General features: G+C 32.3%; 1 protein-coding gene across 3 annotated transcripts; it reads right to left on the minus strand.

Moving 5' to 3' along the window:
- Positions 1-4,448: 4,448 nt before the first annotated feature.
- On the minus strand, positions 4,449-10,422 carry LOC133680341 (uncharacterized). 3 transcript variants are annotated; one of them, XM_062103221.1, is made up of 8 exons: positions 10,233-10,421; positions 8,698-9,788; positions 8,171-8,289; positions 6,614-7,522; positions 6,212-6,521; positions 5,816-5,981; positions 5,120-5,225; positions 4,449-4,998 (listed from the first exon to the last, which is right to left on the minus strand). In XM_062103221.1, exons 2-8 carry the CDS (start codon positions 9,502-9,504, stop codon positions 4,881-4,883), a joined length of 2,535 nt encoding a protein of 844 aa, XP_061959205.1. In that variant the 5' UTR covers positions 9,505-9,788; positions 10,233-10,421; the 3' UTR covers positions 4,449-4,880. The 3 variants fall into 3 exon arrangements, with proteins under 3 accessions (XP_061959205.1, XP_061959207.1, XP_061959208.1); XM_062103223.1 differs by lacking the exon at positions 10,233-10,421 and adding an exon at positions 9,953-10,175; XM_062103224.1 differs by lacking the exons at positions 4,449-4,998; positions 5,120-5,225 and having other exon boundaries at positions 5,850-5,981; positions 6,090-6,521; positions 10,233-10,422.
- Positions 10,423-13,907: the final 3,485 nt, after the last annotated feature.

The raw sequence follows: 13,907 nt of genomic DNA on the forward strand, positions 1-13,907 counted from the left end.
AACCATTCATCTAGATTGTTTTTAGATCAATCAAGTTAACTAAGAACAACTCTCATAGAATTTAATTTAAACTTGAGGCTAAACAAGGTGGCTTGTCAAAAGTTTTTTTATATCAATTTTATTATTTTTTTTCAATTTCATCCTCATATTTTTTTACCGGTCAACCAAGTTGTCTTTGAACTAGCCAAGTCAATTAAGTCACGCATTACCAGATTTAACAGTTTTATCAACAAAAATTTTTGTCGGTATTTATACCAACAGTCCATCGATATGTATTTTACCAATGGAATCACAGACTTAAACAATCCATCAGAAAAACTATCATCAGTAATTTATAGACTGTAGATAATAAATATATTGATGAATTTACAGACAGAAAAAGCGCACCAAAAAAACTACCTATTTTACTCTATTGGTATTTCCATTGGTAAATATAACATATCACCGACAGAATACCATCTGTAATTTTATCGATGTGTTAACAATATTATTTTTTTCAATTCTCTAAAATATACCGACAAAATAGTTTCATGAGTAACCCCATCATTAATAGTGGCATTTGCAGTAATTCTTTTCCAACTTTCTAGAATATACTGACGGTTTAGTTCTGTTGATAAACCTGTCAGTAAAATTTTAAAAATATTTAAAAAATATGTATTGAACAGAAGTAAAAAAATAATTAAAATAAATTCATTTTATAATTTTAAAATAAATTAAAATAAGAATCAAATATTTATTATAAATTTAAACATTTGTACGTTTAAATACAGTAAATCTTAAATAGAGGCATGATAATGATGAAGATATGATGACTAATGGTTTAAAAAATAAAACATGCATTATTTAAAAAAATTAATTGCACTCATCAAATAATAAAGAAAATAAAGAGCAATTTGATTCATTTAGGATCAACATCTCTCTAAATTTGTGTTGATCATTCGGGATTGTTGTTTTTGGAATTAGTTTGATCCGACTAGAAAGCTTCATCATATTCAATGAATGATTGTGCGGATACTGTTTTTTTTTTTTTTTTGTCAATTTGACATTGAGTCAATTCTTGTCATTTTCATGGTAGCTAGAGGGACTGTATCCTTGCATCAAACCTTGATATAGTGGATTAATTCGACCTTTTACATCTATTCAATGAGAAATCAAATAGTACAAAATTGTTAATTAACACTCTAAACTAAAAGAATAGAGGTTTTTGAATAATGTTATTTACTATTCATCAAAATACATTAGACGGTTACCCGCCAATTATAGACAGGATCAAATTGGTGTTTTATTTTTTAATCAACTTTCACAACTTTATATTTATTTATTAGTTAAAATATTCTTTAAATTAATTGTAGTAAAAGTATATATCATTTTTCTCAATTAATAAATTTATGATATTAAAAAAATACATCTATAATATCAATTGATTTTTTTATGATAAAGATTAACTTAAAATTTATCTAGGTATATCAACCAACCGGACACGGAGAAAAATGTGTTAAGAAAATACATGGTTTGGTCATCCTTATCTTTTAACTAGCAAAGATGTACTAGGAAAAGGTGTTAAAAAGATATATGGTATAATGCTAGTTACAATGATTGTCTGGGTGTGATTCAAGAGAGGAATGATCGAGAGCTACGGTTAGGAATGATGGTTGATGGAGATGAGGAAGATGGATGTTAGAAAATAATATAAATTATATTTTGGAGTTTTATCTAACTGTTTAAATTATTAGATTGAATTGATTATTTAACATGGTATCAGAGTATTGATGATCAAGTGTTCACGAGTTTGAATCTCATTATCTCTATTTATTTAATAAAAATTAAGCATAAAGTAATGTGAACATTTATAAGTTTCAAGATATTAAAATGAGAGATAGTTGATGCAGTAGCTCCTAACCGCTTAAGCTATATATATATATATATATATATATATATATATATATATATATATATATATATATAGACACACACACTGTAACTAACTATTTCTTAATTAGAGTTCAAATAAATGGTCTCACAAGGAAGAACCTTTTTCTCTCATATAATACAAGCAATATATACTGATGCAGGTGTTACTATAGTAAGTTTTATTGTGTAGCCATAAGAGCTCAAGTGATTCAGAAAACAAAAAACCAAGTCTTAAGGTTTCAAGGGAGGTTTTCGATAAAACTCGTACCAGAATTATGGTGTGTTGACTTCCTAACTAATTAAAGTAAAACATGGGACTCCACAGAATCTTAAAGGATCCTCCCCAATTACCCTTAACTAATGATACCAATACTTCTTAAGCAACTAGTGATATGGGGCACTGGACGACTCTACAACGCCCTGGGAAGGGAATGAATCTAAAATCATTTTCTCATCATAGGTGATACAGCTTGACAAACATATTTCGTCAAAATCATGAATTAACTCATATATAACTTAATCATGAGTTCATTGTAAAATCATAAATTTTATAATTTTACAAGTTAACTTGTATATAACATATAAAATCAAGTTAAAAACTAGCAAACTTACGAGCTTTATAAAAATTACAAAATTTATTAACTCTCGGTCTCGACTTTGTATTTTGCCCACTCCCCTCCTCCCCTTTACCTTTTGCCCAAATCTTACATTCTCAACCCTAGCACTGCTAGCACCTGCAACGCTAATTTGGGTCTCGGATTTTGTTGGGAATGTAGACAGGCGGGTGAGAGGCAGGGAGGGAGAGGAAGAGGGGGGGGTAGTGAGGAGGTGATTGTTTTGGTTTTTAGGAGGGAAGTGGAAGGGAAGGAAATGGAAGGAGGAAAAGAGAGTTTTGTGGTATTTGGAGAGACAAGATATTTGTTGAGGGGGATTTGAGAGACGGAGAATTTTGGGGTGGTGGAAATAGAAGCCATAGGAGGAGGACTAAAGTAAAACCCCAAACTTAGAAATGCAAGAGAGGAGGAGAAGGAGGGTGTGGTTTTTAAAGGAGACCAACGCAATCAAAGCGGTAAAAAGGATTTTATGTGGTCCACAGTTGAAATGAATATTTTACTTTTACGTAATTTAATTAAATTGTTTTGGTTTTAATCTACTCGTGTAGTTAATATTTCAAAAACAAATTGACATGCTTTTGCAACTTGCAAAGCTGAAGCAGCAAATTAGGTTACAATAAGTGCCAACAAGGATTTTATTATCTTTTATGTTAATTATTGTTATAATTTCAGTACTAAGGAAGGATTTTATTGATGTTCTTGAAATATAGCAATAGCTTGTACCTTGATGAAAACCAAAATGAACAATAACATTGTTTTTGAAATGATAGCTAATCATGTGGAGATATTTTTATTTTATTTCAACCAATACATTTAGGATTTAGCTAATGAAACAACCCTTAAAACAGTTATAAAAAATAATTTAATATTTTAAATCAATTAATCATTTTAATTATATATTTTAAAGTGTTTGAACATTTATATTATTTATTTTATTTTTATTTTAATTGTGTTATATTATTATTTACTATTTAATTAAATTATCAATATATAATTAGTTAAAATATTTTACTTATAATTTTATAATCTGAACACTCCAAATTTATATTGTATATTTTATGTCTTTTTTAAAAAAAATATTTTTATCAACCTTGACACCATAAATGTCCTTTGCTTGAGCTGACTCTAACTTATCAAACCCCCCTTGATCACTCCATAAGGCTCTTAGGGGGGATTGAAAACAATTTAAGAAAAAACCTAAGGGGCAAGATTTAAAGATGAAACGTGAATATTTAATAGAAATTGAAAAAATTAAAAATAACAGAACGCTTCAATATAAATCAAACCACAGTTTAAATTAAATAGAATTATTAAAAAAAAATTACTAGATTTGTAGTCCTGCATTAAAAAAAAATAAAAAAATCCCACCCCATCGATTTCACATGCTAAATTCAAATAGCAGACCTCGATTGCTAGAATCTTAAGTTCTTCGAGAAGCAAGATCAAGTTTCAGGTCTAGTACTCCTTAACTGTCTCAAAAGATGATTTTCAAATTACGATAGCAGCATGCGAAGTTCAAGAAATGCCCGAAGTCAATTCTAGTTAGAAAATCCCAGTCAAAGATCTAGGCAATATCCCAATAAAACATTGCATTTCCATCAATACTCTTGTCAAACAATAAGGCTAGAACTTTTTCCATCTCACTTTCTGCTGATCATTCAGCCACAACAAGGTGGGGGTACGTACAATTCAAAAAGGATGCAAGATATCAATGCAATCATGCTTTCGCCAAAGGAAAAAAAAAAAACACTCAATCATGCTGAGTGGTACCAAATATCCTTACAGGAAAGTGTCCCAGCGCGCACTGTTAAACAGAAAGTATCATCAATTTGAGAGTTTTTTGGAATCAAGTATATGAGGGCGGTAATCCACTCGGCATCCGGGAAAAAGAAATGGTTATCTAAACACATTGACACCTCCACATTCTTCCACTCAATATTTTTTTATTCACATTTAAATAATGAATCAAAGAAGCCAAATTGTTATCTCAATCATACAATCGAATTATCAAAATCTTTGAGGAAAAAAAAAACCAGGAAATAATAAATACCTGGTTGGGGATCTAGAGGCAAGACAAGGGGGTGTTTGGATCAGTGATAGAGGATACTTTTTAAAATGTTTTTCATTTGAAAACACATGAAAATAATGTTTTTTTATTATTTTTTTTCAAATTCATTTTTGACATCAGCACGTTTCAAAAACACACAAAATAATTAATTCGAGGCAAAAACAAATTCAAAAATTTTGAAAATCATGGTCCAACCACAGCACCAAACACCCCCACAAGAATCATGCATTGTTAAACCAAACATACCGTTTCTTTCTACTTTGTCCTCTAGTTTCTCAACCATCAAATTATAAGATAGAGTAGGCATGGATAACATCAATTACAGGTGCCCTACACATTGGACATTTCTCCCCGCTTCGGACCAACTCATGAGCACATTTCGAACATGTGCACATGTGCCCACACCTGTAACAAAAAGATAGCCAAAAGAAAGGGGGGAAATGCAAGATTAGATAAATATGCAACAAGTCCTATTCTTATCTGGCCCATCAATGTCAGAAACTTGTACGGTTCCACTGAAATTTACCTGTACAGTAGAGAATCAATACTGCCATCACAACATATGCAGCAAATTCCTTTCCTCACATGATCCCATTTAGATCTATCCTCCGGAACACTATTCTCACACACACCTGTAATAAAATAATGGTATTTTTGTGGTCAACTCCGGAAGGAACAAATAAAATGATACGACAAAGTACAAGAGAGGAGAAAAAATCTAACTAAAGAAAAGGTTATAGTCGCGTGCGTACAATTTCTGAGAAACATATCCAATAAAAAATTAACATAGAGAAGTGTTTCAATTCCAACTGGAAAACATTAAAAAATGGCCGAAAGGTTAAAACTTCCCTCAACTAGTCATTTGAGAATCAGTCTCTCAACTTCCATTTTGAGGTTTGACCTCCCTCAATTATGTTTCATTTGAAATCAGATCCTTCTGTTACATGCATATTACTAGAAATAACATTTTCCCCTCAGCATTGGTAGTAAACCAGTCCAAATAAGACTTTTTTGTTCAGAAAGTAATGGCTTGCAGAAAACTATTTTCTTCCTAAAGCTGACTTAAGAGAAATGATATGTGTGGCCCTCGCTAGAACAAAAAATATCTATACAGGCTGGACCACAAACTGAAGCTATTTCCCTAAGAATTGCCTTGCACATATCATGATTGGCCAACCGAGAAAAAGAGCAGAAACAGAATCGTTCTGAAAATGGAACACACCTGGTGAATCAGAAGAGCGATTCAGGGCAGCTGAAACTTCTTGCTGTATTGACCGTTGCAGCTCAAGCTGCATGTCCATACAGGCTTCCAGCATCCCCTGCATGTTATTCATTCTTTGTTGGAGCCTAGCCATGTCAATCCTTAGATCATTTATGATGTCCCATTCCTGTATCAAATCAAATCAATGTTTCAGTTGAATATATATTTTTTATATTAATGTGAACACATCATGACCAACCCTATTAGTTAGTAGAAGTTATCAAAAGGTATTTACCTGCCCCTAATAAGCTATTAAAAAATATTCACCAAGAGAAGCAAACATTCAAATGTAGTTTTTAGTGCAATGATGTAAACAAGAATCCAGTTCCAAGAATCACTTAGGATGAGTGAACGCACAATTCCAAAGCGCAGATGCATGTCATGCTGTGGCCAGGTATAATGGTGTGACTCCTGATCCCAGAGCTGCTCTACAGGGGGTATAGTTGGGGAAGGTAGAGCAAGTGAAGGACTCTGAACAGCATTCCCCTGACTCTCATTCTGATCCACAGTCTGCTGCTCCAGATCTTGTTCTGCTAATGCGGGGATAGCTGATGTTTCTTGCAGTTCCCATTCTAGGGGAGTATGGCTTTGCCTTTCAACATATGAGCGTATCAATTGGTCAAGACTCTCACGGAAACCACTGTGAAGAAGTGTAGAGACGCTTCTCCTACCACAAGAATAAAAAACTTCCATAAATAATTTGATGACCTAAAACGGCAAAAAGAAGTGGAATCGGCCCTTCAGTCTTGAGCTTCATACCTGCTCAAGAGTTCCCTGAGCTCCATACTGTATACATTGTCATCATCAGAAAAATAAAATGGATCCATCCTACCAACTGATATAGCTTCCTGGTCAGAAGGCTCTGTTAGCCAACTTTGCACAGCCTCTTGAAAACCACCATCCTCAAGCCAAACTTCAGAGGCCCCTTCTCTATCTTCATTTTCCAACCATTCATTAGCAGCAGTTTCATGTTGACGTCCATCAATGTTATCTTGAACCCCATCTGCCCATTCTCCAGATGCTCGACTAGCTCCAAACAAGTGCTGCCCTTCACTTTCCAGGAGTTGGTTCTGCCACTGTTCTAATGGTTCAGCAGATTCATGCCAATTTACATCTTCATTTACAGTGGCTTCCAAATCACTCAAATGATTGGATAACGAGACAGCACTTCCCCCTCTATCTACCTCGGATTGCTGAGAAAATACTTCCCTTGTTGATAGCAGCTGCTTGTTCTCCTCAACTTCATTTCCCGTAGTTTTTTGGGATGATTCGCCATTAGTACCTTCCCGCTGGTTTCCATTAGCCTCTTCTCTAGTACCATCCCTCCTTTCAACAAATGCAATGTTGGCTAACTGTTGCCTGTCTCTCGCATTAGAGTCTGAAACTTGTCTTGGCCCCTCTTCTAAATGAGCAGTAATTTCTTGCCAACTTGCATCATCAACATTGTTATCTTCTATATCAGTTCTACTATCCATTAACCCAAGGCTACCATTTTCCTCAGAATTTGACTCAGTTTGTTCATAAAATTCATTTATGACCTGTTGTGAGTTTTTTGCTTTGATTTGTTCACTTCTATTACCATTAACGTAAATGTTAGATGAGGTATCATTGACATTGCTGCTTAGTTGTCTGCAAACAGAATTGTCCAATCTTGAGAAAAATCCTTCCCTACATAAAACCAACAGTTCACACAGCATTGTTAACAAAAAGCACTAATTTACTAGTTTAAAATCTCCCCAGAATTGTGCAGTAGAAATTAAAAAAAAGCGATAACATGGTGACACAAAACATGATCAGCACATAGAATTGACATGGCCAAACATAATATGGAGAAAACCCTAAATAATAAAGCATGAAAGAGCACAGTACCACTCAACACTGAGTTCACAGCAGCAGTATTGAATTCAGAAACACACTCTTACAATCAAATACAGAACCCTAAATAATAAACAAGCTTTCCTTTTTATTCTGGATGGTAAAAGAATTCAATGATATGGGGAAGAAAGAATATTTCAGAATAAAGGATTAGAAATCCTCCCGATCAAAGAAAAGGAAAATGAAAGAAAATACAATTCAAATACATCCAAAATTTAGGGCGTGAAGTGGCACTATAGTGCAGATCTATGCTTTGGAGGTATTCAGATTAATATTACCAATTAGAATAATTTATGGTTCGCTTGTTTGGAACAATAAAATGAAGTATCCAGGCTCCGCTTAGAAAAACCCAATTAGTACCATAAGAAAATGGTTGCAAAAGCATTGGATTCCTTAGAAAGAGGGAGTTAGGGGGGAAGATACAGCATGCAGATCCAATACCTGAGATCAGATACCGTATGTCTTTGCCTCAATAAACCCAATTCACTTGCTGCTGTGGATGTGGGTCTCTCATCTTCAACAATTCTGTCATTTCGCAAGAAACTGCCTCGAAGTAATGACTGCAAAACAAATGATCCACAGCAATCATATTACAAATGCTAGAAAACATGTCAAATAATTCACAAGCAAGCACATCAATGGCTAAATATCCATATGTTTACCACAAGTGCTTGACTTTACCAAGAAGAAATGATTCACAATGGAAAATATGAATCGTATGCAAGCTTTCAATCAGCCTCTGGTAAATAAATGCTCAAAACCCAGAATGTCCTATGATCATTGATTTATGGAACAATCCTCGTGTGTAACCAGTAAATATTTAAACCTCAAATGCCTTCATCCTAGTGCAATTTGCACCATTATGGATTATACATTGTGTTGTTAACATTAATGGATAGTATGCAATCAAATAATATACAAACAAGATTCATACATATTGAAAATGTCAAGATTTGATAGCAGCTAACCTGAATGCGGTTTCGATGAGCAAATTTTGTTACAGCGCGATACTCCAACAAACCTTGAAGCTCACTTTGCCTTTCTCTCTCAGCCTTCTTAAGCATATCAAGCAAAGCCTGTCTGCCACACAATCTGCGAATACCCCTCCTAGTATGCTCAGTTTGGCCTTCATTGTGGTTAACAACCAATCCATCGAGAACTTGTTCAATTTGACCAGCAACTTCAGCACCTTTTTCTTCTCTGCGATCAACACAAGCACCTCTCTGCCGGCTGTTCAGTTGTACCCACTCCCTTATAATTCTTACCCTTTCCTGCTCAGTTTCACCAAGCCATTCTGCTCTAGAACCACTGTTCCTTCGGGAAATGCCGGATGTACATTCCCTTGCACCACAATCCATCCATTCCTGAAAAATCTGCCTTACCCTCACCCTTTCAACCTCTCCTAGATCAGAAGAATCATCCTGTCCATTCTCCAATCCAATTGGAGATGGGGACCATTGTCCACACTCACTCTCCCCAGCACTCCCACCCTCTGAAGACCCACTTTGGTCATTACTGTGGCTATCAGATGCATCCACCCTCAATAGATCAGTACTCGATCCGTCACTCTGACATTGGACCAATCTATCAGTAACCCTCCCCTGGACATGACTCACCACATGCTCATCCTCAAGCTCCCTCTGTATTTGCAGGTGTGACGATGTCTGGTTGCTTGCCCTCCCATCATCACCCCATCTTCTCACTGCCTCTGATTGAGATTCCCTAAGGAAAGAAGAATCAAGCACAGAAACATTGTGTACACTAGCAACGGCCATTAGTCCAAACTCCAAATTGAAAAACAAAACCTATCAACACATCTGCTTAAAATGCGTTGACGAAAAAAAGTGCATCTATTTACAATAAATACAAGCAGGTGATCACTTCCAAAATTAGATCAGTGCACAAATCATAATTTTATCAACAACCCTTAAATTCATCTTCTTCCTCATCACCATCGGCACAAAGCCAAATGAATACAATGTAATGTAAATATCATATGGCCTCCGTCTTAAATCATCCAATCTTCTCCCCTCAACTCATCACAGACGCAACTCTTCCTCTGCATCAAAATTGAAAAAAACGAAACATGTCAATCACGGTATTCTCAGAAATTTGTAAATCCAATAAAACTCAAAATTACTCCTATGAAAAAAATTCATTCAATTTCTAAATACATAAGAAAACTCAAGAACTTGAAGCATCTATTGTTTCAATTATAGTAACCTTCACTCATCTGAATCCAACAAGTACAGATTCCAAAGAATCTACTCAATTCCTAATTCCTCCGCTTGGTCGCCGAGAAAACGCAGGAAAATACAAGCAATAGAAAATTCATCCTTCACATTTTCATTCTTTGAAAAAAAAAGTCAAAACACAACAGATTCATAAAATTACTCTAGTTTTCCATTATTTTAATAAATCAGCATCACCATTTCCATATCAGAAACCAATAAATCCAGTGAAAAAAATATACAAAACGCCGAAAATAAAAGAAACGACGCACCGTTTATATACATGGCTCGATTCCTATAAGCGTGAGACTGAAGCTCTGCTAATTTCGAAGTAAAGGAAACGAAACCGTAGCGAAAAGGACTGACTTAGACTCAGCGAGAGAGGGGGGAGAAAGAAACAAACTAAGAGTTTTTCGTTTTTGTTTTGTTATTTTAGAGGGAGGAAGGAAGGCAGGAAGGAAGGAAGGAAGATTTATCTTTATTGCAGACAAGTCGCCATAACAAATAGGTACAACTTCAGTTTAGTCCTTATATATTTATCAATATTTCGACTCTGATCCTATAGTTTTCAACGTTTCTAAATGTTAGCCCTCTAGTTTCTAAGAAGTTCAATGGCACCTTTGATTTTGAATAACCTATTTTTTAAATGATTGATTTTATAGAAACAAACAAACAATATAAATTTTATGATAGTTATTTGTTTTTTTCTTGAGTAAAAAATCATTTACTATTCATATAACTCACATTTTATTACTAATGAATATATAAATCAATTTTTAAGAGGTTTTATTTTCAAAATTTTAAATTATATCTTTATACAACTCAAGATAAATTTTGAAATAAATAATATAATTTTGTTAGGTGAAAAAACTTGACTAAAGAGCATCTTAAAGAATTGAATACTATATAAATATATATATATATATATATAATTATAATTATAATTATAAAAATATAAGAATATATTAAAAAATTGATTAATTGTTTAAAGATAGATTAAGTTATTTATCCCAGACTTTGTTTATAAATTTTTTATTTATTTCTTGAATGTTTCCTAAGTTTGGTGATTTGAGAGGGAATATGAAAGAAATGCGATGAAAAATAATAAAAAATACATGGAAAAAAATAGTTATTTAGTAGTAAGCTACTACGGGAAAATTAAATTTTTTAAAACAAATAGGGTTATAAGAGAAATGTTAATTTGTGGGGTAGAAATGTTACATTGATTAATTTATAAGGATAAAAATATAGTCTACCCTAATAAATGGGAAGGTGGACGATAAAAAATACAGTCTACCCTCATAAATGGGAAGGTGGACACGTCATGGTTTCACATATTATGCTCATAACTCTTGCCGTAACGTTAAAGTATTTAAATTTTCCGAGCAACCAAGACTCGACATGTGGTAAGTATCTCTTTCATGACGAGGGTGTTTTCGGAGAATTGCAAATCTTGAATGCAACGGGAAGTGAATTGAAGCTGGGAGACAGGTACTAAACGACACCGAATTCAAGGTTTGATTTTTACCTACCACACTAACGGCGCCGTTTCCATGTTTTCGCGTTTGGTTGTTGGGGAAGGGTAAGAATTTTAAAATGGGAGGGATTTTTGTTAGTTTAGCTTCGTTTAGTTACACGTGCCGCCAAATAACCGTTTGAGCTGCAATTCAAAAGAGTGACGTCATATTGCCATTTTTAAAAACAAATCTTTTCCAAAGGAACCTGACTTACCTGAGTGGAGTATATATTCATCAGGAGAGCTTTGATTAATTTTTGTTGGTGGTTTGATTGCACGTGTTTTTGAAAAGAACACACCGTTGATTATTAACGGAGGCTGGAGTGTGTCCTTTTTTATATAAAAAAAAATGTTTTTGAAATTTTTTTAAAAAAATTATTTTAAATTATTTTTTTAATTTAAATTTTTTATTAATGTTAATATTTTTAATATATTTTTAAACAAAAATATTTTAAAAAACAACTATTACTATAATTTCAAATATTAACTTAAATTTATATATAAACCACTTAAAACCGGGTTAATTAATGACTCGTGATATATTATTTTAGGCTTCCATCATAACTTTTTTTATCAATAATATTTGTGATTGGTGTTAAAGGGTTAATATAAAATTATTATTGAGATTTTTTTTATATTTAATTTTTTTAAATTAAGATAATTTTTTTATATGATATTAGAATCTTTGTATTCATTATCATAAATTTAAATTTTATTATTTTTATTTTCTTTAATTAAAACTATAAATTCAAATTCAAACAACATTCATTTAAAAAAATTATATTAAAAAATTAATATAAAATTAGAAGAGATGTTCTTAAGTTGAAATAGTAGTATTATACATTTTAAATTTTTCATACGTGCCAAATGGGTGAAACCTTCTCTGAAATTTAAATCATTTGATAATTGATTCTTCCACTAGAAAAAAAAAAAGTGAATTGATCTCTTGCAACTTTCATCCTTTTGAAATTTGATCATTCTGTTACATTTTGAAGGGTTCAATTAATAGTCCCTCTATTATTGAAATTTGGTCAATTTAAACTCTTTGCAAACAATTTAGTCAAATTGAATCCTTTATTTTTAATTTTTTGTTACTTTAAACATCCCATTTATTTTTTCGATTAGATTGATTATGAAGCATTAGCTGACCAAATCAAGACCTAGGTAAGCTCCACGTGTATGGATTAAAATAAAAAAAATAATTTTAACGATAAATTAAATTACATAAAAAAACAAAGAAAAACAAAAAATGGAAATTAAAATAATCTTTCTTTATTTAAGAGTCAAGTTCACATAAGAGTTAAAAAAATAAGTCAATAAATTAATGGTTTAGATTTGTTTGTGCACAAGTCACGTGACCTTCAAATGCAAGAGGTCAATTTTAACTTTTTTAATTGATGAAACAATTCTAAGTCACCTAGTTTCTCTGTCTCTTTCACTCTAGTCCCTTTATGTTTAAGGATGCCCTTCATCAATAAAATGACAGCAATTGACAACAAATCTGACTACAAAAAATTCAAATCAAAGAGAAAAAAAAATCGAATATCAAAATTAAAAATAAATAAATACTTGAATCTAACGTGCTACGTGGTGCATGTATGTATAGTAAAACCTCTTCACAACTTAGTTTTTATTTTTTATTTTTTTGTTTTAATCTCACAATTTAAACGTATGCTCTCTTAGCAAGATACATAAAATTAATCCAGTGTTATCTCAATTTGATTTCTTTTTATTCACAAGGGGCAGATGATACTAGATGTTATGGAACGCGATGCAAAATACGTTTCTCAAAAATTTTAATTTTTTTTTGCTAAAAATTAAATTGTTTTTTGTATTTTGAATTGTTTTGATACGCTGATCTTAAAAATAATTTTTAAAATTAAAAAATATTATTTTAATGTATTTCAACATGAAAAGCACTTTAAAAAACAACTGTAACCATACTCCCAAACCGATTCTAAACTAACCCAATGTGATGGTTTGTATTTATTAACAAAGAAACCGAATAAAAAAGGACTTTTCATTGTTGATAGCATGTGGCAGCTCTCATATTTCAATGCTCGCCCAACCTTTCGTAACTAATTTCCCCAACCTTAGTCCCTATGTTTTTCGTTTTTGTTTATTTTGATCACTAAACTTTATTTCTATTTCAATTTAGACCTCTCAATTACATCTTTCATCAATTTATATGCTGATAACTTTTCTCCTTTTTTTTCCCATCACTGGCCTTCTATGTCATTTGATATTCCAACATCAAATTGGCGGCCTTTTATTTATTTATTTATTATTATATGTCAAACTAATGTGTTTTTTTAAACATTATCATATATATTCAATGACAATACAATAAATATTTTATTATCATCATTTTTTATATTATTTACATCAATTTATTATTTTTTTAGTTTTTTTATACAATCCCATGAAAATA

This window comes from Populus nigra, chromosome 19, assembly GCF_951802175.1.
Source record: "Populus nigra chromosome 19, ddPopNigr1.1, whole genome shotgun sequence".
NCBI lineage: Eukaryota > Viridiplantae > Streptophyta > Magnoliopsida > Malpighiales > Salicaceae > Populus > Populus nigra.